This window comes from Hemitrygon akajei, chromosome 3 (genome assembly GCF_048418815.1).
Source record: "Hemitrygon akajei chromosome 3, sHemAka1.3, whole genome shotgun sequence".
NCBI classification, from domain to species: domain Eukaryota; kingdom Metazoa; phylum Chordata; class Chondrichthyes; order Myliobatiformes; family Dasyatidae; genus Hemitrygon; species Hemitrygon akajei.
In genome coordinates, this window is record NC_133126.1 from 30,806,368 (window position 1) to 30,830,548 (window position 24,181).

Genomic DNA, 24,181 nt, shown 5'->3' on the forward strand with positions numbered 1-24,181 from the left:
CACACTCAAAGTGCTAGGAACAGTTTCTTTCCTTCCGCCATCAGATTTCTGAATAGTCCAGGAACCCATGAATATAGCCTCACTATTTTGCTCCTTTCTCCCACACTATCACAAATTTTCCGAAGGTAGACTGCTTCATATTGACCAAAGTACCTATCTAATCTAGCCCCTTTTGCCCATATCACTCTAAACCAGCAGTTCCCAACCTTTCCTGCCTCATTCCCTTAAGTACTGTTATACCTGCCTCAACCATTTCCTCTGGCAGCTCACTTAATATACTTATCACCTTCTGTGTGTAAAAAAAAGTTGCTCAAGTTCCTAAGACATCTTTCAGTAAATTCCAATAATAGAGGAACCTCTCACGTTCAATGAGAGGGTAGTGGGTACATGGAACGAGCTGCTAGAGGAAGTGGTAGAGGCCGGTTACTCCTCGCTCCCTTCTCTTTTCTTCCATTTTCCATTCTGGTTTCCTTGTCATCCCATTTTTTCCTCACCTGTCCATCACCTTCCTTCGGATCCCCTCCTCCTTCCATTTTTCCTATGGTCCATAGCCCTCTCCTATCAGATTCCTTCTACTTCAGCCCTTTACCTCTTCCACCTATCACCTCCCAGCTTACTTCATCCTTCCTCTCCCCACCCACTTGGTCTCACCTATCACCTGCCAGCCTGTACTACCCCCCTCCCCCCACTTTCTTATTCTAGCTTCTGCCCCCTTACTTTCCAGCCCTGATGAAGAATCTCGGCCCAAACTGTTGGCTGTTCATTCCTCTCAATTGATACCACATGATCTGCCGAGTTCCTCCAGGATTTTGCATACACTGAGTTTGTTTCTGTGCTGCTTTGCCTTTTGACTAGAAATAGAGTGCTGCAGCACAGAAACAGGCCCTTCAGCCCATCTAGTCCATGCCAAACTGTTGTTCTGCCTAGTCCCACTGACCTGCACCTGGACCATAGCCATCCTATCTATGTACTTATCCAAACTTCTCTTAAACGTTGAATAACACACATGTCCTGAAGAAGGGTCACAGCCCAAAACCTTGATTTTTTTTATTCCTCTCCATAGATGCTGCTTGACCTGCTGAATTCCACCAGCATTTTGTGGGTGTTGCTCTGGATTTCCAGCTTCTGCAGAATCTCGTGTTTATTCTTAACTTGAAATTGAACCCACATCCACCATTTCCACTAGCAGCTTGTTCCACAAACACAAATAAGAGGCAAAATTCACTCCCTGCCTTCGGAAGATATATGCAAGTGTGGATTAGGGCTGAGAGTTTTGGAGAACAAGCACAACTGGTCCTATCTTTCTGCCCTAGGGAAATCTTACTTACGATAGGAAGGAAGCCTGGGGAAAGCAGAGAGACATCACCCATCAGGTCAGCCAGGACAGTATCCAGAACCTGGTGAGACTGGGCACGGCACACTGGAGTGCTGCTCAGGAAGTGGGTCCTCGACATCTGCTGGGAACAGCACACATTTTCAGCCACTTTCCCACCCTCTCCCTCTTCACAACCCAGCACAAGGAAAGGACTTCTGCTGGGGTCACACAGGGTTAAACAGTGCACTGGCCTCCAGCCAAATGAGGAGAGACCAGAGGCTGACCATAGGAAACTGCAGCCAGGACATCAGGAATTAGGAACCAGCGGCAGTTATATCTGAATTTGCCGAAGAAGTAGAATTGAAGAAAAAAGGTAGATGAACAGGTAGACGAGGTCAAAGTCAAAGTAAATTTATAATCCAAGTACATACATGTCACCATATGAAAATGAGATTCATTTTCTTGCATTTACAAAAGAACAAAGAAAAGCAATAACATCCTCAAAAACTATACGCAAAGACAGACTGACAAACAGCAAGTTTGCAAAAGAAACTGTGCAAATCAATATATAGCAGATGATACCAAGGACAAATTCTAGAGTCCTTGAAAGTGATTTTGTAGATTGTGGAATCAGTTCAGAGGAAGGCATTTGGCATGTTTGCTTTCTTCAGTCGGGTTGTTGAGTATAAGATGTTGGTGAGACTGCATGCAGCTCTAGTCACCCAGCTATAGGAAGGATGCCATTTAGTTGGAGAGGGTGCAGAGAAGATTCAGGCAGACAATACCAGGCCTGGAGGGTTTGAGTTGTAAGGAGAGGTTGGGACTGTTTTTCTTTTGAACTTTGGAGTGCAAGAGGCTGAGGTCATGAAGGGCACTGGTGATGTGAATGGTCATTTATTTCCCCTCGGGGAAGGGAGTCTAAAACTCAATAGCACAGGCTTAAGGCAAGAGTAGAAAAAATTAAAATGAGCCCGAGACAACTTTTCCCACACAGATGGTAGTGGGTAAATGGAACGAGCTGCTAGAGCAATTGGCAGGGGTAGGTAAAATAACAACATTAAGAGAAGTTTAGACAGGTCCACGGATATTAAAAGTTTAGACGTATATGGGCCAAATGCAAATAAATGGGACTGGATCAGGTAGGCATTTCCACACAAGTCTATGACTCGGGGATCTGAAGAGGAGTGAGAGGTTAATTGGATCATCCTGTCATCACAAATGGATCCACTCCATGCCTCTATTAACCTAACTTATTCTCGCCTCCTCTCAACACTTCAGGGTGTGGCAAAGAGTGGGAATGAAAAGGGCTTTTTCTTGTTGGCTGCTGGCGTTCCACAGGAGTCAGAGTTGGGTCAGCTACTTTTCACACTATATGTCAAGCATGACAGAATTGATAGCTTTGTAGCCAAACTTGCAGATGCTACAGATGGGTGAAAGGGCAGGTAGTGTTGAAGCAGCAAGGAGTCGGCAGAAGGACTTGGACAGATCAGTGCGAGGAATTGTATGATCATGTATTTTGGTAGAAGGAATACCTTGCGGAAGACTATTTTTTAAATAGCAAGCACATTCAAAAATAAGAGGTGCAAAGAGTCTTGGGAATACTCGTGCAGGATTCCTTAAAGGTTAACTTGCAAGTTGAGTCAGCTGTAAGGAAGTAAAATGCAATGTTACAATTCATTCTGAGAGGACTAGAATGTAAAAGCAAAGGTAAAGCCCCTGCATTGCACATGGCATTGGTCAGACCACATTTGGAGTATTGTGAGCAGTTTTGGGCCTCTTATCCAAGAAAGGATGTGCTTGCGTTGGAGAAAGCCCAGAGGAGGTTTACCAGAATGATCTCAGGAATGAAAGGGTTTACATACGAAGACTGTTTGATGGCTCGGGCCTGTACTCATTGGAGTTTAGAAGAATTACGGGGGGGGGGGGGGGGGATCGCAATGAAATTTACCAAATGTTTAAAGGCTTTGGATAGAGTGGGTGTGGAGAGGATTGTTCTCAATAATGGGAGAGTATAGGACTAGAGGAATAGAGACTCAGAATATAAGGACAAACAACCTTTAGAATAGAGATGAGGAATTTCTTCAGATAGAATGTGGGTGAATCTGTGGAATTCATCACCACAAATGGCTGTGGAGGTCAAGTCATTGGGTATATTTTGAAGCAAAGATTGATAGGCCCTTGATTAGTAAGGGTGTCAAATGTTATGGGGAGAAGGGAGGAGAATGGAGTGAGAGGGAACATAAATAGGCCATGATCAAATGGTAGAGCAGACTCAATGGGCCAAATGGCCTAATTCTGCTCCCATGTCATATGATCTCAGGAGAACCAATGCAGAATTATGTAACAAATTAACACCAATAAACAGCAGACATTCAGCCTCTGGTTGTAAAAACAGCCATAAGTTTGTGCCCAGCTTCAGTGGGAGCCCACGTTACACATAGCTGAATGGGTTTCACCATTGTGTAAGCACAAAGCAAGTCCACAGTGTGATCAGCTCCAGAGTGAAAGGTAAGGATTGAAACTCCACACAGGAACTCAGACACAAGTCTAGGTGAGCCCTCTACTACAGTCCTAGGGCATCCCAGAGTGCCACCCAGTGTTAGGATTAATGTTAGGGTTAATTCGAGACTGCCATTACAGGTCAGGAGTGGCTCACGTAATGAGAGGGAGGGGGGAGCGAAACTGGGGACCCCGCTACACCGAAACTAACAGTGTCACGCGGTTCAGTAAACAAAAGAAACAGGTAACTCGTGAGCATATGGCTGCGGGCCAATAAGATGGACACAAGTGCCCGATATTACCTAATATGTAGCGGGGGGGGGGGTTGTGCTGGGGGGAAAAAGGATATAAATAAGAGCAGATTGTAAGGGGAGGTCGGAACGCGCCTTCTCCAGCAACTCCGTCGATTCGCTGTACCAGTTACGAATTCTGCAATAAACCCAAGTTTTGTAATATTCCGGTGTTGGTTGTCTCTCTTCCTAAACGAACACAGGGCAGAATTTCAAGCCCAACACCAGTCTGAGGGAAACCCCCAGGCACCTGTCTGTCAGAGAGCCCTTACTCGGAGCATCTCAGGGGGACTGCGCCCACAAAATCCCTCTCCATCAACATTTTAAGGGTCTAGACTTAGAGTGCAGGAGAGAGATCCTTCTGCTCTGTGTGAGGGGGCCCAGACTGACAGAGCACCCATCCCCACCTCTGGGGATTGTACCCAGAAGAGAGTCTGGACTGTGCCTCTCTTCCCCAGTGTGAAGATGTCTGGACTCAGGGGGTGCAGGAAGGACTGTGCCTCTCTTCCTCAGTGTGAAGATGTCTGGACTCAGAAGAGAGCACCCACCCTCACATTGCAGGGACCATGTCTATAAAATCCCCAGCATGAGAGGGTCCAGACTCAGAGCAAAGGAGGGACTGTGCCTCAGAATCTGCCTCCCCGCCGACAGGGAATGCATGTGAAAAAGGCCAACAGCATGAGCTGAGCGGCTCCTACCTGCCCACCGAGGACCACACACAGAGCAGGCCATCCCGATCGCTCCCCCTGCGCACCGGCCACATCTGTTAGCTCACTCGTCCAGTCACCCTGCCACACCAGGCACCTGGTGAGGAACAACCGACCACAGGGGTGAGGAGAGGGGGCAGCGCAGACACATACACGAAGCCCAGCGCCTACCCTCATCATTCCTAACTCTTCTACTGCCTGTGAATACATCCAGCAACAACATTTCATTCTGTGCCTAACTTGTACCCAAGACCATACACCCATTTACCCCATGTTCACTGGTAGACTCCAGCTTCCAGCCCTGCTGTAAAATCCTCTGCAGCCTTACCCCACTGCTTCCAGATTGACTATGGGTGGAATTCACCCACTTCTTATCCCATTCCCAGATCAGATTCAAATTCAACATCCAAAGTAAGTTTATAATCAAAGTACATACATGTTACCATATTCATTTTCTTGCAGGCAACTCAATAAATCCATAATAGAATAATGACCATAATAGTATCAATGAAAGACCACACCAGCTTGGGTGTAAAAGACATAAGCTGTTCAAATACAAAAAGATAATAACAATAAACAAACAGTACATAGAGAACACGAGATGAAGAGTCCTTGAAAGTAAGTCCATAGGTTGTGGGAACATTTCGACGGTTAAGTGAAGTTATCTCCTTTGGTTCAAGGGCCTGATGGTTGAGGGGTAATAATTAATCCTGAACCTGGTGGTGAGAGTCCTGAGGCTCCTGTATCTGCTTACAGATGACAGCAGCAAGAAGACATCATGGCCAGAGTGTTTGGGGTCCCTAATGATTGGTGCTGCTTCCCTGCAATGTTTAGTGTCGATGTGCTCAATGGTGGGGAGGGCTTTTATTTATTTATTATTTGATTCATTTATCCCATGCACACCAAACCATACATTAAAATGCATTGTTTACTGTTACAACATGACCAAGGATGTGCTGGAGGCAGCCCGCAAGTGTTGCCACACATTCAAGCACCAACGTAGCATGCTTACCAGAACACAAGCAACAAGAACAGCAAGGAAGCAAGAGCAAAACAAACTCCTTTCCCCCCTCCCACCCATCCACACAAACAGACCTCCAACCCCAGTGGCCTCCAACTCAAGGATTCACCAACTTCAGTTTTCCACTTACAACATCGACCCCAGGACTCGACAGTTTTGAGCTCCGAAGTTTCCATCATCCCCACTTCCAGCTTTGGCTCTCCCCTCTCCTAGTACCACACCAAGTTTCCTCACGAAATACACAGATAGTGCTACTGCCTCTCAGCGCCCAGACCCGAGTTCAACCCTGACCCCAGTACTGTCTGTGTGGAGTCTGCACGTTCTCCTTGTAACCACATGGGCTTCCCAAGGGTGCTCAGCTTTCTTCCCACAGCCCAAAGTGGATCCGTTTATTACTGCCTGTACGTGTCCTGATGGACAGTAAAAAGCTAGTCTTGCACAGCTGTTCATGCAGATCAATACACCGCGCACTGAGGTAGTACAAGGTCAGGGTACATGGTGCCATACAAGGAGTACTGCTGCAAGGAAGCAACTTGCAGAATAAAACTTTAGTTACAGAGAAAGTGCAGTGTAGGCAGGTAAAGCACAAGATCATATCGAGGTGGACTGTGAGGTTAAAAGTCCATCTTAACAAACTAAGGAACTATATAAAAGTCTTATAACAGTGGGGTAGCAGCTGTCATTACACCTAGTGATATGTGCTTAAAGACTGTTGTAATTGGTGGTGGGGGGTCAAGAGAAAATGTCTGGGGTGAGTGGGGTCTCCAATTATGCTGCTGCTTTACCCCAAGGCAATGAAGAGTGCATGCAGAGTCCATGGAAGGGATTCTATCATCTTCTATGCCTCTATTGCGTAGATGAGGGGTAGAATTGGGGGGAGGGTCACAGTTGATGGGAATGTGAGAATAAAAAGGATTCGTGGCAATGGGTGATATCCAGCATGGACTCAATGGGCTGAAGGGCCACTTAATGCCATTGGCCTGCATGAACACTCAGCCCCAACATGAGCCAGAAAGCTGAAGTCATCTGTTGCCAGCAAGCCAAGTTCAAAGTATCTTTTTAAATAAAAGACCACATTTTTTGTTGTGGTTGTCTCTCAGGGTCCGAGGAAGACTAAGCATGGTGCAGTCACCTGTGGATACGCATGTGGCTTCGGAGGCTGAAGGCCGAAGCACACGTGCAGTTGCAGGTTGGACATGGAATGGCGGTTGTTGGAACAGGTGCATACACAGCCTTGTGGCGTCGCTCTCGTGCTGCTGCAAGGTGCTGATTTCGGTCATCCTCAAAGTCAGATGCAGCTTTTCTGGTCAGGGCGTACCACGCAGCCCTGTAGGCTGCGGACTCCTCAAGTTGTCAAGGCTGGAGTTCTGCCCATGTAATGTACGATTTCAAATTGTCTTTGAATCTTTTTTTGGGGCGGCCCTGATTGCGACTGCCATGCTCAAGCTCACCGTAGGGCAGCTGCCCGGGGATTCTTGTTTCACCCATGCGGATTACATGGCCAGTCCAGCGTAGCTGGGCCTGGAGGATCCTTGCGTCAATGCTTGTGCTGTTGGCTCTGTCAAGAACTTCCTGGTTGGTGATTCAGTCCTGCCATTGAATCCTTATGATCGATCACAGAGAGCGCATGCGAAACTGCCTGTGGTGCAGGGTCCAGGTTTCCCAGCCGTACAGGAGAGAGGTGAGGACCACAGCCTTGTACACCTTGAGCTTGGTTGAAAGCTGAATGTCCTTGTGCTCCAGAACTTTGACACGGAGTTTCCTGAGGGCCCGGCTGGCTTTCTGGATCCTTGCTATGATCTCTTTGTCAAGGCTTCTGACACAGGAGATGGTGCTTCCTAGATACTTGAAGCTCTCCACATTTTTCAGGACAATGCTGTCGATGGTGATGCATGGCTGAGGAGGGTGACCGTTTGGTGCAGGTTGTAGGAGAACTTGTGTCTTACCGAGGCTGATTGTCAGGCCGAACAGCTTTGAGGCTGCGGAGAACTTGTCGACAATTGTTTGCAGGTGGTTCTCCCGGTGGGCCATGAGGGCGCAGTCATCAGCAAACAGGGCTTCAGTGAGCCTCCTCAACGTTTTGGTCTTTGCAGCATGGTGTCTCAGGTCAAACATCGATCAGTCTTGGCGATATCTTATGTAAATACCCAGGTCTAGGTCCTTGACAGCATGCTTCAGCATTTGGGTGAAGAGGTTGAAGAACACTGGTGCTAGAACGCACCCGTGCTTCACGCCATTTGAGATGTTGGAAGTCTCAGATGGGGAACCATCTGAGAACACTTCTCCTGTCATGCCATCGTATATGGTACCATTTACTACTGACATTCATTTTCTTGCAGGCATTCACATAGTAGAATCAATGAAAAAACCTATTGACAAACAACCACTGTGTGAAAGACAACAATCTGTGCAAATACAAATAATAATAAACAAACAAAAACAATGAGTTGTAGAGTCCTTAAATGAATTCATAGATTGTGTAATCAGTTCAGAGTTGAGGTGAGTGAAGTTATCCAAACTGGTTTAGGAGCTTTATGGCTGAAGGGTAATAACTGTTCCTGAACCTGGTGACATAGGACCTAATGCCCTTGTACCTCCTCCCCATGGTAATAGTGAGAAGACAGCACAGTGGGGAACTGAATGATGGACGTTGCTTCCTTGAGGCAGAGCTCCTTATGGATGTGCTCATTGGTAGGGAGGGATTTTCTTGTGACCCACATTTTGCAGGCAATTGCTCCGGACCGTCAAAGAATCCATGGTAGCTGAGGGATTCCAGGGCTTTCGCTCCATCACCAAAGGGCCCAGTGTTGATTCTATGTCACAATCTTCCAGCAATTACAGATTGGTGTAGGAGTGGGGACTGGGCCTGTTCCGCACCCTCATCCATTTCTTGCCCCTACCCCAGACTTCCCCAGCATCCAAAACCTTAGAATCCTGCTGATATTCTCAGCAATATCTCCTTCCAGGGCTCCTGAGGGAGAGAAGGACAGAGGATCACAGTCCTCTCTGATACTCAATTGAGTTGAATTGACTATTTCTTACATACTTCACATACGTGAGTAAAAATCTTTATGTTACATCTCCATCTAAATGAGCAATGTGCAATTTATAGTAATTTGTAATAAAGCGTATATACAACAGAACAGTCAATATAACATAGAAATACAATTGTACCAGCATGAATTAATCAGTCTGATGGCCTGCTGTCCTGGAGCCTGTTGGTCCTGGCTTTAATGCTGTGGTCCTGTTTCCTGGATGGAAGCAGCTGGAACAGTTTGTGGTTGGGGTGACTCGGGTCCCTAAAGATCCTTCAGGCCCTTCTTACACACCTGTCTTTGTAAATGTTCTGAATAGTGGGAAGTTCACATCTACAGATGCGCTGGGCTGTCTGCACCACTCTCTGCAGAGTTCAGAGATTGAGGGAAGTACAGTTCCTATATCAGGCAGTGATGCAGCCAGTCAGGATGCTCTCAATTGTGCCCTGTAGAAAGTTCTTAGGATTTGGGGACCCATACCAAACTTCCTCAACCGTCTGAGGTGAAAGAGGTACTGTTGTGCCTTTCTCACCACACAGCTGGTGTGCACAGACCACGTGAGGCCCTCAGTGATGTGGATGCTGAGGAACTTGAAGCTGTTTACCCTCTCAACCCCAGATCCATTGATGTCAATAGGGGTTAGCCCGACTCCATTCCTCCTGCAGTCCATAAAAAGCTCCTTTGTTTTTGCGATATTGAGGGAGGGGTTGTTTTCTCAACACCACTGAGTCATGGTGATGACTTCTCTGTCAGCTGCGTTATTATTTGAGATGAGGCCAACTAATCTAGTATTGCCAGCAAATGTAATTAGCAGATTGGAGCTGTGGGTGGTGGTGACACAGTCATGACTAGAGAATAAAGGAGGGGGCTTAGGACACAGCTCTGAGGGCACCTGTGTGGAGGGGCAGAGGTGAGGGATCACCCTGCTGGTGATCTGACAGGAAGTCCAGGATCCAGCTGCCCAAGGCAGGGCTGAGGTCTCTGAGCTTCTTTTCAAGCCTGGAGGGAATTATGGTGTTGAATGCTGAACTGTAGTCCAAGAACAGCTTTCTCACATAAGGATCCTTCTTCTGCAGATATGTAAGGACAATGTGTAGAGCTGTGACTATTGTGTCACCTGTTGATCCCTTGTGTCGGCAGGCAAATTGTAAGTGTGGGTGGTAGCATGCTGCAGATTTAGTCCTTGACCAGCCTCTGAAAGCATGTGCTTATTATTGAGGTGAGTGCAACAGGAAGCCAGTCATTCAGACATGTTATCTTGGTCTCTTTAGGTACAGGGACAACGATGGATGTTTTGAAGCAGACCATAAGATGTAGGAGCAGAAGTGGGCCATTTGGCCCATTGAGTCTGCTCTGCCATTCTATCATGGGCTGATCCAATTCTTCCAGTCATTCCCATTCCTTATCCCCATACCCTTTGATGCCCTGGTTAATCAAGAACCTATCTATCTCTGCCTTAAATGCACCCAATAGTTTGGCCTCCACAGCCACTCATGGCAACAAATTCCACAGATTTACCACCCTCTGACTAAAGTAATTTCTCCGCATCTGTTCTAAATGGGCATCCTCCAAACCTGAAGTCATGCCCTCTTGTCCTAGACTCCCCTACCATGGGAAATAACTTTGCCATGTCTAATCTGTTCAGGCCTTTTAACTTTCGGAATGTTTTAATGAGACTCTCCCCTCATTCTCCTGAACTCCAAGGAATACAGCCCAAGAGCTGCCAGACATTCCTCAGAAAGCAGGTCATTCTACACTGGAAGAGGGAGATTAAAAATGTCTGTAAACTCACCTGCTAGTTGTGTCACACACATCCTGAGTACCCGCCCTGGGATACTGTGCAGTCCAGCAGCCTTGCGACTGTCCACTCGTTGGAAACACCTGTGTACTTCAGCCTCAGAGATGGCCAAAGTGCATGTCGCTTCGGCAGGCTCCTCGAGGGCTCAGTGTTGGCGATATCAAATGTAAAAAAGATTTAGCTCATTTGGGAGAGAGCGATGTTGGCAGCACCACTGCACTTAGCTTTGAAGTCTGCAATGGTGTGCAGACCTTGCCAAAAGCTGTGTGTGTTGCTGGTGGAGAGTTGTGTCTGGATCTTGTCCCTGTATTGTTGTTTGCGTGTTATCTCAGTGCCAAAAGCTGATGCGCTGTCCCAGACTCTAAACGTTTCACATAATCAAAGAAGTGGAGGAACAGAGCAATCTTGGAGTCCACTTCCATAGACACCTCAGTTACCATTCAAGTTGATAGTGTGGTTAAAGTGGTGTATAGTGCATTGGACTTCATTAGTCAGGGGAATGAGTTCAAGAGCCACGAGGTAACGTTGCAGTTCTATAAAACTTGGATTGACCACACTTGGAATACTGTATCCAGTTCTGGTCACCAGATTAAAAGAATGTGGAAGCTTTAGAGAGGGTACAGAGGAGATTTACTAAGGTGTTGCTTGGATTCCATAACATGTCTTGTGAGGAAAGGTTGAGCAAGCTAGGGCTTTTCTTTCTGGAGCAATGGAGGATGAGAGGTGACTCGAGAGAAGTGTACAAGATGATAAGAAGCATAAAGTGGAAGCCAATGCCTTTTTTCCCCAGGGTGAAAATTACTAATGTGAAGGGGGTGACTTGAGCAAAGTGTAGTGGGGTATGTCAGAGGTAGTTTTTTTTTAAAATAGAAAGAGTGGTGGCTGTGTTGAATGCGCTGCCAGGAGAGATGGTAGAGGCAGTTGCATTAGGGACTTTGAAGAGACTCTTAGATAGGTGCAGGGATAACAGAAAGTGGAGGGCTATGTGAGAGGAAAGGGTTAAATTAATCTTACTGGAAAAGGTTCACACCACATCACAGTCCGAAGGACCTGTACTTTGCAGTAATGTTCTATGTTAACCTCAACATTGCTGTAAATTGTCCCTCACAATCAGATGGATCTATCCCGGACGAGCCCCTAATTTGTTAAATTTGTTCATGTCCCGGACAGAGACCCCAATTTGCTATGTACCCCTTAACAGGTTAAAAAAAGAACCAGCAGAAATGGACACACCTTCCATTATAAACTCTATTTTATTAGTAACTACGTGAATAAAGTAATATAAAACAAGATAAGATAAACAGATTAGCAAAGTATATATATAAGTAATCAGTTCAGTTCTGGAATTTGGTTTGAGTAGAGGGGAGGGGGAGAGAGAGACAGAGAGAGTGTGTGTGTGTGTATTGGTTTATCTTCCAATGCCGATCCTCCACGTCGTCCTCCTTGCTCCTGAAACTTGCAGTCACCAACCTGTGATCACAGAAAAGGGGACCGTTTCCACGGTAACCCTATCAACCCAGACCAAGGTTAAACCCACCGATAGTGTTCCACCGGTCACTCCTTTGTCCACACTGTGAGCAAAAACCCCACCCTTGTCGTGGAGACACAAAGCTCACCAGCGTCCTCCTTGCCTCTGGAGTCGTGTGTCTCCTGTGGTGTGTCTTGTTTGTCTGATTAAAAAGTTGACTGTCCTTGCATATATCTCCAAGTGCAGAACACGAGCTGTCCATCATAAAGCTCCGCCTTTCAGTTTCCAAGGCAACGCACACACTTTCTCTCTCGTCCTGCTGCTGAATTACTACACAAGCTGTTCGCTCCCCCCCCCTCTCTCTCTCTCTCTCTCTTTTAAAGGAAAAGTCCACTTTGGAATAGTCCTGCAGATCTCATCACAGGCATCCACCATTCCATGTGTGGCCTGCTTAATCCCATTAACCTCCCACCCCCCCCCCCCCCCACCTCCACACACACCATAAAATAAGTTCAAACCATGAGCATAAGCCATTTGAGCGGAAAATCCTATGAAAGATAGTGGATTCGGTCCAGTACATCACGGGTAAAGCCCTCCCAACCATGAAATGGTGCTATAGAAAAGCAGCACCTGTTATCAAAATCCCTCACCACCCAGGCCATCCTCTTTTCTAGCTACCGCCATCAGGAAGGTGGTACAGGAGTTTCAGGACTCGCACTACCAGGTTCAAGAATAGTTACTACCCCTCAACCGTCAGGCTCCTGATTGAAAAGGGATATTCTATTTCTGGTATTCCCACAACAGAAGGTCTCAGTTTAAGGGCTCTTTATCTCATTATTTCATACTCGTTATTTATTTATATTGGCACAGTTTGTTGTTCATTGATCCTGTTTATAGTTACTGTTCCATAGATTAGATAAGTATGCTCACAGGAAAAAGGATCTCATGGTTGTATGTGGTGACATGTATATACTCTGATAATAAACTTTACTGTCTGGCTCGGTGCAGCATCCTCTCACTATGCGAGAAGTTAGTGAACTGCCCGATCAGCAGAAACTGTTTGGCTGCAGTCAACCATCACAGCTGGACTTGTACGTGTCCAGGACAAAGAAGAGGACAGGTAATGTTATCATGAACACTACCCACTCAGCCAACTGCCTTTTCCAAAAGCTCCCTTCTGGGAGGCGCGATAGGGCTTTAAAACAAACACTCCATGCCAGTTCAAACAGTTAATGTGATCAACCATTCTACTTAGTCCTCCACTCCCCTCTATCTATTACCTCAGTCACTGAACTGTAAACACGTTAGACCATTTTATATAATGCTGCATTTATCATAAATACAGACTGGTATTTATGCATATTTTATTCTACATCCATCCTTTAAGTTCTAACTTCATTTTTACTCCTTATTGTCTATAACTGTTAAATGTTTTTGCTGCATATCCTATACTGACCAACACAACAAATTCCTAATACAGCACCTCAGGACAATCAGATTTAATACACTAGCACGTCATGAAATTTAACTTTACGGCAGCAGTACAATGAAATACCTGATAAATATAGAAAATAAAGTCAGTTACATTAAATATGTCTATTAAACAGTTAAGTTAAAATAAGTAGTGGAAAATAACAAATTTGAAAAAAAAATAGCGAGGAAGAGTTCATGGGCTCAATCTCCATTTGGAAATCGAATGGCAGAGGGAAGAAGTGGTTCCGGTGTGTGCCTTCAGGCTTCTGTACCTCCTTCCCGAAGTGAACAATGAGAAGAGGCATGTCCTGGGTGGTGGGGGTCCTTAATAATGGATGCCGCCTTTCTGAGGCACTGCTCCTTGAAGAGGTCTTGGATACTACAGAGCATCTCTACAGAGCAAAAATGCGAAGACTGAGGAAAGTCCATCTCCCACCCCCCCATCCTCATCACATTCTACAGGGGTTGTATTGAGAGCATCCTGAGCAACTGCATCTCTGCCTGGCTCGGAAATTGCACCATCTCGGGTCGCAAGACCCTGCAGCGGATAGTGAGGTCAGCTGAGAAGATCATCGGGGTCTCTCCTCCCGCCATCACGGACATTTACACTACACGCTGCATCCGCAAAGGAAACAGCATTATGAAGGACCCCACACACCCCTCATACAATCTCTTCTCCCTCCTGCCATCTGGGAAAAGGCTCCGAAGCATTCGGGCTCTCACAACCAGATTATGTAACAGTTTCTTCCCCCAAGCTATCAGACTCCTCAATACCCGAAGCCTGGGCTGACACCTTGCCCTATTGTCTTGTTTATTATTTATTGTAATGCCTGCACTGTTTTTGTTCACTTTATGCAGTCCAGTGTAGTAGGTCTGTAGTCTAGTGTAGCTTTCTCTGTGTTGTTTTTTCATTACGTAGGTCAGTCTAGTTCTTTTGTACTGTGTCATGTAACACCATGGTCCTGAAAAACGTTGTCTCATTTTTACTATGCACTGTACCAGCAGTTATGGTCGAAATGACAATAAAAGTGACTTGTCTTGACCTAAGGTTGGCAAATGTATACAGCGAATAAAGTTTATCTTGAACGCTATTCATTATTTTTGTAAGGTACAATAATCTGTATGTCTTGCACTGTATTGCTGCCGCAAAACCACACATTTCACGCGATAAACCTGATTCAGGTCTCTCACAGGTGCGGGTACGAACCCCTCACCTGACAGCTGATGAAAGCACTCCAATCCTCTGGGGTTTGAGTTCGGGACCCACTGACACCTCGACTGAGAAAGAAGTATCCTCGGTGTACGTGTCCCAGCTCCCGAGGCCAAAAACAACCAGGTACTTGGGCAGAGGGACCTCCAGGCGGCAGCGAAAGACGGAGCCACCGGGTTCCCTGCAAGGCAATGGAGAGGAGAGGGGTGAGAGCTGGTGGGAAGGTGGACACGGCTCATTCGGAATAGAGCAGGTGACCACCGGAATGACCGGAGACGGCCACTGACTGTGGCGAGGTGGGGGTAAGGGCGAAGCAGACGGGGCGTTATGTTATTCCACTCTGTCGCGATACCCGTTACCTCAGCAGCCTGCCAGGCGGCTCCACCAGCGACCGCACCGCGTAAAACTCCATCGCCGGACCGTTCAAAACTCCCGCGTTCAACCACCACGCAGGACGCGTCTCCCCCAAAGACAAGACCCGCCCCTTCTCCTTGCGTCACCAGCAGACCACGCCCATCCTTCGGCGTCATTGATAAGCTCCGCCTTTCTCAGCTGTCGCAGACAAGACCCCGCCCCGTGACCTAGACACTGCCCTCGTAGTGACGTAACCATCGAGGGTCATCGATGTGCCCCGCCTCCTGAAATTGCGTCCCGCTTGTCCAACTTGACAACTGTCTGGGTCACACACTTCACCTCTTAATGTCACCTCCAGCCCTGCTGAATTCCTCCAGCATTTGCTGTGTGTAACCCTGCATTTCCGACATCTGCAGCCTGCGGTGCCCTCATTTACTATATAGTGTACACTTAGCAGGATCCCCAAAACGGCTGCTCAGTTCCCAAAGCTACACCACACCCCCCCCTCCCCACCACCACACAGTTATTGGCCAACACGCCAGGTCCCCAGCAATCTTCTTTCAGCTTCATTCAGTTTGATATTGGTATTGGTCTCTTTCTGTCACATGTACAGTGAAAAGCTTGTTTTGCATACAGTTTATACAGATCAGATCGTTGCACAGTGCATTGAAGAAGTACAAGGTTAAGCAATAACAGAATGCAGAATAGAGTGTTACATTTACAGAGATAGTATTGTGCCAGTAGAAAATAAGGTGCAAGATCAAAACAAGGTAGAATGTAGGCCAAGAGTCTATCTTATTGAACTATATAATAGTCTTGTAACTGCAGAGTAGAAGCTGTCCTTGAACCTGGCAGTAGATCTTTCAGGCTTTTGTATCTTCCGATAGAAGAGGTCGGACAGAGAACATCTGGGGTGGGTGGGGATCTTGGCTGCTTTACCAAGAGAGCAAGAAGTGTAGGCAGTCCATGAAGGGGAGGTTGGTTTCCGTAATGCACTGAGCAATGCCGACTTTAAACACTGCGTGTTTTTACATGTTCATCATAGATAGGCAAGGCCAATGTTTATTGCATTCCCTCTCACTTCTTGCTTTAAGTGAGAGATTGACTCTTCAGTCCGCTTGAATGTGGTGTGTTTGTGCATCACATTGTTTCCCAATAAAAACCGTGACAAACACTGACAGAGGCTAAAGCCAATGATCAAACAGAGCCAGGCTCCCTTTCTCACATAAATATTCATCTTTTACTATCATTTAGAATGACCTTAAGTGTTGCAAACACAGCTGGCCTTGCTGAAAAACTTCAATACATCATTGTGCCAGTGTGTGTCATATTTACTCTATTTTCACCGGCTGTTTTCCTAATGGAGTTGTAATGATTAACCAAACTGGTCAAAAATAGAGGTGGAGACAGAATTCTTCAAACAATTGGAGAAATACAATGAGGTGGAGAGAGATATTTAACACTTATTTCTATACGCTACTCGTTGTGCTGCACTGGATCTGGAGGAATAATCATGTTGTTCTCCTTTACATTCCAGCACTAAAGTATAACAATAAACAATATTGAAACTTGGGTTTCAGGAGAATACATAGAAACATAGAAAATAGGTGCAGGAGTAGGCCATTTGGCCCTTCGAGCCTGCACCACCATTCAATATGATCATGGCTGATCATCCAACTCAGAACCCTGTACCTGCTTTCTTTCCATACCCCCTGATCCCTTTAGCCACAAGGGCCATATCTAACTTCCTCTTAAATATAGCCAATGAACCAGCCTCAACTGTTTCCTGTGGCAGAGAATTCCACAGATTCACCACTCTCTGTGTGAAGAAGTTTTCCCTCATCTCGGACCTAAAAGACTTCCCCTTTATCCTTAAACTGTGACCCCTCGTTCTGGACTCCCCCAACATTGGAAACAATCTTCCTGCATCTAGCCTGTCCAATCCCTTTAGAATTTTATACGTTTCAATAAGATCCCCCCTCAATCTTCTAAATTCCAGTGAGTATAAGCCTAGTCGATCCAGTCTTTCTTCATATGAAAGTCCTGCCATCCCAGGAATCAATCTGGTGAACCTTCTCTGTACTCCCTCTATGGCAAGAATGTCTTTCCTCACATTAAGGGACCAAAACTGCACACAATATTCTAGGTGCGGTCTCACCAAGGCCGTGTACAACTGCAGTAGAACCTCCCTGCTCCTGTACTCAAATCCTTTTGCTATGAATGCCAACAGACCATTTTCCTTTTTCACCGCCTGCTGTACCTGCATGCCCACCTTCAATGACTGGTGTACAATGACACCCAGGTCTCGTTGCATCTCCCCTTTTCCTAATCGGCCATCGTTCAGATAATAATCTGTTCTCCTGTTCTTGCAACCAAAGTGGATAACCTCACATTTATCCACATTAAATTGCATCTGCCATGAATTTGCCCACTCACCTAACCTATCCAAGTCACCCTGCATCCTCTTAGCATCCTCCCCACAGCTAACACCGCCGCCCAGCTTCGTGTCATCTGCAAACTTGGAGATGCTGCATTTAATTCCCTCGTCGAAATCATTAATATATATTGTAAACAACTGGGGTCCCAGCACTGAGCCTTGCGGTACCCCACTAGTCACTGCCTGCCATTCTGAAAAGGTCCCGTTTACTCCCACTCTTTGCTTCCTGTCTGCCAACCAATTCTCTATCCACATCAATACCATACCCCCAATACTGTGTGCTTTAAGTTTGCACACTAATCTCCTGTGTGGGACCTTGTCAAAAGCCTTTTGAAAATCTAAATATACCACATCCACTGGCTCTCCCCTATCCACTCTACTAGTTAAATCTTCAAAAAATTCTATAAGATTCGTCAGACATGATTTTCCTTTCACAAATCCATGCTGATTTTGTCCGATGATTTCACCTCTTTCCAAATGTGCTGTTATCACATCTTTGATAACCAACTCTAGCATTTTCCCCACCACCGATGTCAGACTCACCGGTCTATAATTCCCCGGTTTCTCTCTCCCTCCTTTTTTAAAAAGTGGGGTTACATTAGCCACCCTCCAATCCTCAGGAACTAATCCAGAATCTAAGGAGTTTTGAAAAATTATCACTAATGCATCCACTATTTCTTGGGCTACTTCCTTAAGCACTCTGGGATGCAGACCATCTGGCCCTGGGGATTTATCTGCCTTTAATCCCTTCAATTTACCTAACACCACTTCCCTACTAACATGTATTTCCCTCAGTTCCTCTATCTCACTAGACCCTCGGTCCCTTACTATTTCCGGAAGATTATTTATGTCCTCCTTAGTGAAGACAGAACCAAAGTAGTTATTCAATTGGTCTGCCATGTCTTTGTTCCCTATGATCAATTCACCTGTTTCTGACTGTAAAGGACCTACATTTGTCTTGACCAATCTTTTTCTTTTCACGTATCTATAAAAGCTTTTACAGTCAGTTTTTATGTTCCCTGCCAGCTTTCTCTCATAATCTTTTTTCCCTTTCCTAATTAAGCCCTTTGTCCTCCTCTGCTGGTCTTTGAATTTCTCCCAGTCCTCAGGTGTGCCGCTTTTTTTTTGCTAATTTATATGTTTCTTCTTTGGACTTGATACTATCCCTAATTTCCCTTGTCAGCAGATAAATGCCCCTCATCTATCTGCCTCTACCATCACCCCCGGCAACACATCCCCTCTCTTTGAAAAAAACCTGCATCTACATCCCCTCTACACTTCCCTCCAATCACCTTAAAATTATCAGAGTGCAGAGAGACTGCGTTCGATTCAAATAGAGGAGCTTTCTTTCAAACAGTGTGCTATTGATCTTTCGAGTATTTTTCATTGACGTCATTTATTCTGTAGGATGTGACAAGTGTCATTCCCGCAAGAGTATTCCTGGCACAAAAAAAGTTAGGGAGATTTGGGGAGGGAGGCAGGTTGGCTGAGAACCCAAGGCTCAAAGCTGAGCATTTTCTTGGGAGCAAACACGAGGAAATCTGCAGATGCTGGAAATTCAAACAACAACACACACAAAATGCTGGTGGAACACAGCAGGCCAGGCAGCATCAATAGGGAGAAGCACTGTTGACATTTCGGGCCGAGACCCTTTGTCAGGACTAACCGAAAGGAAAGATCGTAAGAGATTTGAAAGTAGTGTGGGGAGGGGGAAATGTGAAATGATAGGAGAAGACCGGGGGGGGGGGGGGGGATGAAGCTAAGAGCTGGAAAGGTGATTGGCGAAAGGGATACAGAGCTGGAGAAGGGAAAGGATCATGGGATGGGAGGTCTAGGGAAAAAGAAAGGGGGGAGGGGAGCACCAGAGGGAGATGGAGAACAGGCAAACAAGTAAATATGTCAGGGATGGGGTAAGAAGGGGAGGAGGGGCATTAACGGAAGTTAGAGAAGTCAATGTTCATGCCATCAGGTTGGAGGCTACCCAGCCGGTATATAAGGTGTTGTTCCTCCAACCTGAGTTTGGATTCATTTTGACAGTAGAGGCCATGGATAGACATATCAGAATGGGAATGGGACGTGGAATTAAAATGTGTGGCCACTGGGAGATCCTGCTTTTTCTGGCGGACCGAGCGTAGGTGTTCAGCGAAACGGTCTCCCAGTCTGCGTCGGGTCTCCCCAATATATAAAAGGCCACACCGGGAGCACCGGACGCAGTATACCACACCAGCCGACTCACAGGTGAAGTGTCGCCTCACCTGGAAGGACTGTCTGGAGCCCTGAATGGTGGTGAGGGAGGAAGTGTAAGGGCAGGTGTAGCACTTGTTCCATTTACAAGGATAAGGGCCAGGAGGGAGATCGGTGGGAAGGGATGGGGGGACAAGTGGACAAGGGAGTCGCGTAGGGAGCGATCCCTGCGGAAAGCAGAAAGGGGGGGAGGGAAAAATGTGTTTGGTAGTGGGATCCCGTTGGAGGTGGCGGAAGTTACGGAGAATTATATGTTGGACCTGGAGGCTGGTGGGGTGGAAGGTAAGGACAAGGGGAACCCTATCCCGAGTGGGGTGGCGGGTGGATGGGGTGAGGGCAGATGTGCAGGAAATGGGAGAGATGCGTTTGATGCATTTTCTTGGGATGTGACTTGGGATGGGAGATCCCAAAGGGTCGACTGTCTGTTTCCCTCCACAGGCACTGCCTGACCTGCAGAGTTCAATAGGTACATTTAATGTCAGAGAAATGTATACAATATACATCCTGAAATTCTTTTTCTTCGCAAACATCCATGAAATCAGAGGAGTGCCCCCAAAGATTGAATGGCAGTTAAATGTTAGAACCACAAAGTCTCCCCCAGCTCCCCCCTCTCACACATAAACAAAAGCAAAGTGACGGAACCCCCTCACCCACCAGTAAAAAAGCATCTGCACCCTCCACCAAGCTCTCAAGCATCCAGCAAAGCATCAATAAATACCCCAAAGACTGCTCGTTCACCTGCTATTCAACATCCCACAGGCTCTCTCTCCCTAATAAGGGAAAAAGAGGTGCCCCGTTTCACTTCCTGCAGCAGTTTGTTTTTTGCTGGGGAGATGAACGCTGGTCAGGACGTCGGTGGAGGGAGCGGTGGGGGTGCACGGTGGCACATCAGTCAGTATCATACAATTACAACACCAGTGTCCTGGGGTTCAATTCCCACCGCTTGTGATCGTGTGGATTTCCTCTGGGTGCCCTGGTTTCTTCGCACATTCCAAATCATCATGAAGTGATTTGAATGGCTGGTAATATCGAAAACTCCATCCCTGCCACACTGGACACTCACCAATGTTTACTGACAGAACTACGAAGGATGCCATAGCATCTGCCATCTACCTGGCCCTGACACTCACGTCAGAATGCCGTTTCTGGATTTCAGTTCCGTGTTCCACAGACTGGGTGAACAGACTCCTACTCCTCAGTCTAACTACTCCACTGTGCAACTGGGTGTCGGACTTCCTAACCAACAGGCCTCAGACGGCCAGGATGTGGAACCGCTCCTCCCTCCCCATCATCCTCAAGACAGATGCCCACCAGGGCTGTTGTACACTCTGCTCACACACGACTGCACGGCCAAACACCCAGATAATCACAATGTCAAGTTCACTGAGGACACAACAGGGTGGGACTCATCACGGGAAAGCCCGAGGCCTGGTGCCAGGCAAATAACCTCTTCCGCAATGTCAACAAGGACTACGTCTGCAGCATGCACACACACTGGACGCTCTACAACTCGCCTACCAACACAACTGATCGACAGATGATGCAATAGTTACAGCTCTACACACTGTCCTTACATATCTGGAGAAGAAGGATGCTTATGTGAGAATGGTGTTCTTGGACTACAGTTCAGCATTCAACACCATAATTCCCTCCAGGCTCGACAGGAAGCTCAGAGACCTCAGCCTTCACCCTGCCTTGGGCAGCTGGATCCTGGACTTCCTGTCAGATCACCAGCAGGTGGTAGGAGTGGGCTCCCTCTCCTCTGCCCCTTTGACCCTCCACACAGGTGCCCCTCAGGGCTACGTCCTAGGCCCCCTCCTTTACTCTCTGTATACCATGACTGTGTCACCACCACCCACAGCTCCAAACTACTAATAGAGATGGGTTAACCCCTATTGACATCAATGGATCTGGGGCTGAGAGGGTAAACAGCTTTAAGTTCCTCAGCATCCACATCACCGAGGACATCACGTGGTCTGTGATGCTGGTGGCGCTGGTCTGACCACAACAGCACCTCTTTCAGCTCAGACGGTTGAGGAAGTTTGGTATGGGTCCCCAAATCCTAAGAACTTTCTACAGGGGCACAATTGAGAGCATCCTGACTGGCTGCATCACTGACTAGTATGGGAACTGTACTTCCCTCAATCTGCAGAGAGTGATGCGGACAGCCCAGCGCATCTGTAGATGTGAACTTCCCACTATTCAGTACATTTACAAAGACAGCTGTGTAAAAAGGGCCTGAATGATCATTGGGGACCTGAGTCACCCCAACCACAAACTGTACCAGCTGCTATAATCTGGGAAATGGTACTGCAGCATAAAAGCCAGGACCAACAGGCTCCAGGACAGCATCTTCCACCAGGCCATCAGACTGATTAATTCAGAATCAGAATCAGAATCAGAATCAGGTTTATTATCAGCAGCATGTGTCGTGAAATTTGTTAACTTAGCAGTAGCAGTTCAATGCAATACATAATATAAAAGAAAAAAACAAAATAAAATAACAATAAATAAGTGAATCAATTACAGTATATGTATATTGAATAGATTAAAAATTGTGCCATAAACAGAAATAATATATAGTAAAAAAGTGAGGTAGTTTCCAAGGGTTCAATGTCCATTTAGGAATCAGATGGCAGAGGGGAAGAAGCTGTTCCTGAATCGCTGAGTGTGTGCCTTCAGGCTTCTGTACCTCCTACCTGATGGTAACAGTGAGAGAAGGACATACCCTGGGTGCTGGGGGTCCTTAATAATGAACGCTGCCTTTCTGAGACACCGCTCCCTGAAGTTGTCCTGGGTACTTTGCAGGCTAGTGCCCAAGATGGAGCTGACTAGATTTACAACCTTCTGCAGCTTCAATTGTATTTCTATGTTATATTGAGTGTTCTGTTGTACATACTATTTATGACAAACTACTATAAATTACACATTTAGATGGAGACATAACATAAAGATTTTTACTCCTCATGTATGTGAAGGATGTAAAAAATAATGTCAAGTCAATTCAATTCAATAAAGGAGATGATTATTGACTTCAGAAGAACCTGCACCTCTCACACACCTCTTTATATCAGCGGCACAGCAGTAGAAACTGAGAGCAGTTTTGAACTCTTGGAAATGCATATCTTGCACAACCTCTCATGGATCCAGAACACATCCTACATAATCAGGAAAGTGCACCAATTCTTCTCCTTTTTGTGGAGGCTCAAGAGAGCTGGGCTATGCACATTTATATTCGTCTTTCTACATTTTACCCTAACATGCTGCATCACTGCATGGTACTGCATGCAGTAGACAGGAAGGTTGGACAATGGATAGTCAAAATATCAGTGGTACCAGCCTACCCAGCCAAGGACATATAAACAGAAAAGTACCAGAAAAAGGCCAACTAAATCATGAAGGACCCCTCCCACCCTGTTCATGAACTGTTTGTCCCACTCCCATCAGGAAAAAGCAGATGTAGCGTCCATGGGCAGGACCAGCAGACTCAAAAAGTTACTTTCTCCAAGCAGTAAGGCTGATCCACACCTCCACCCATGAACCCACCCCTCCACAACCGCTACTTTGTCATTTCCCGTCAGAGTAATTCTGAGGCTGTGCCCTCTGGTCCACTGTAGGGAACATTCTTTCCACATCCACTCTGTCAAGGCTTTTCAATATCTGATATCTTTCAATGAAATCCCCCCTCATTCTCAACAGTTCCCCTCATTCAACTCCAGCAAATACAGGCCCAGGATCATCAAATGCTCTTCATATGTTACCCCTTTCATTCCTGGGATCCATAAGATATAGGAGCAGAATTAGGCCATTCAGCCCATCGAGTCTCCTCCACCATTCAGTCATGGCTAATTCCAGATCACACTCAACCCCATACACCTGCCTTCTTGCCATATCCTTTGATGCCCTGACCAATCAGGAAACCATCAACTTCCACCTTAAATATACCCACGGACTTGGCCTCCACTGCAGTCTGTGGCAGAGCATTCCACAGGTTCACTACCCTCTGGCTAAAAAAATTCCTCCTTATTTCTGTTCTAAAAGGTCACCCCTCAATTTTGAGGCTGTGCTCTCTAAATCTGGATAGCCCCCACCACTGGAAACATCCTCTCCACATCCACCCTATCTAGTTCTTTCAATATTCTGTAGGTTTCAGTGAGATCCCTATGTGTTCTTCCGAACTCCAGTGAGTACTGGCCCAAAGCTGCCAAACACTTCTCATATGTTAACCCCTTCATTCCCAGAAGCATCCTCCTGAATCTCCTCTGGACTCTTTCCAATGACGACACATCCTTTCTGAGATATGGGGCCCAAAACTGTTGACAATACACCG

General features: G+C 46.4%; 1 protein-coding gene across 1 annotated transcript in view; it reads right to left on the reverse strand.

The window, feature by feature from the left end:
* The window catches only part of LOC140723015 (kelch domain-containing protein 2), a 38,119-nt gene extending 22,818 nt beyond the window's left edge, over positions 1 to 15,301 (reverse strand). Inside the window, exons 1-4 of the mRNA XM_073037652.1 lie at positions 15,176 to 15,301; positions 14,821 to 14,997; positions 4,803 to 4,908; positions 1,329 to 1,454 (exon numbers count right to left, since the gene is read on the reverse strand). Coding sequence (XP_072893753.1) covers positions 1,329 to 1,454; positions 4,803 to 4,908; positions 14,821 to 14,997; positions 15,176 to 15,228 — 462 coding nt within the window. The 5' untranslated portion in view covers positions 15,229 to 15,301. The remainder of the gene's footprint in view (positions 1 to 1,328; positions 1,455 to 4,802; positions 4,909 to 14,820; positions 14,998 to 15,175) is intronic.
* Positions 15,302 to 24,181: the final 8,880 nt, after the last annotated feature.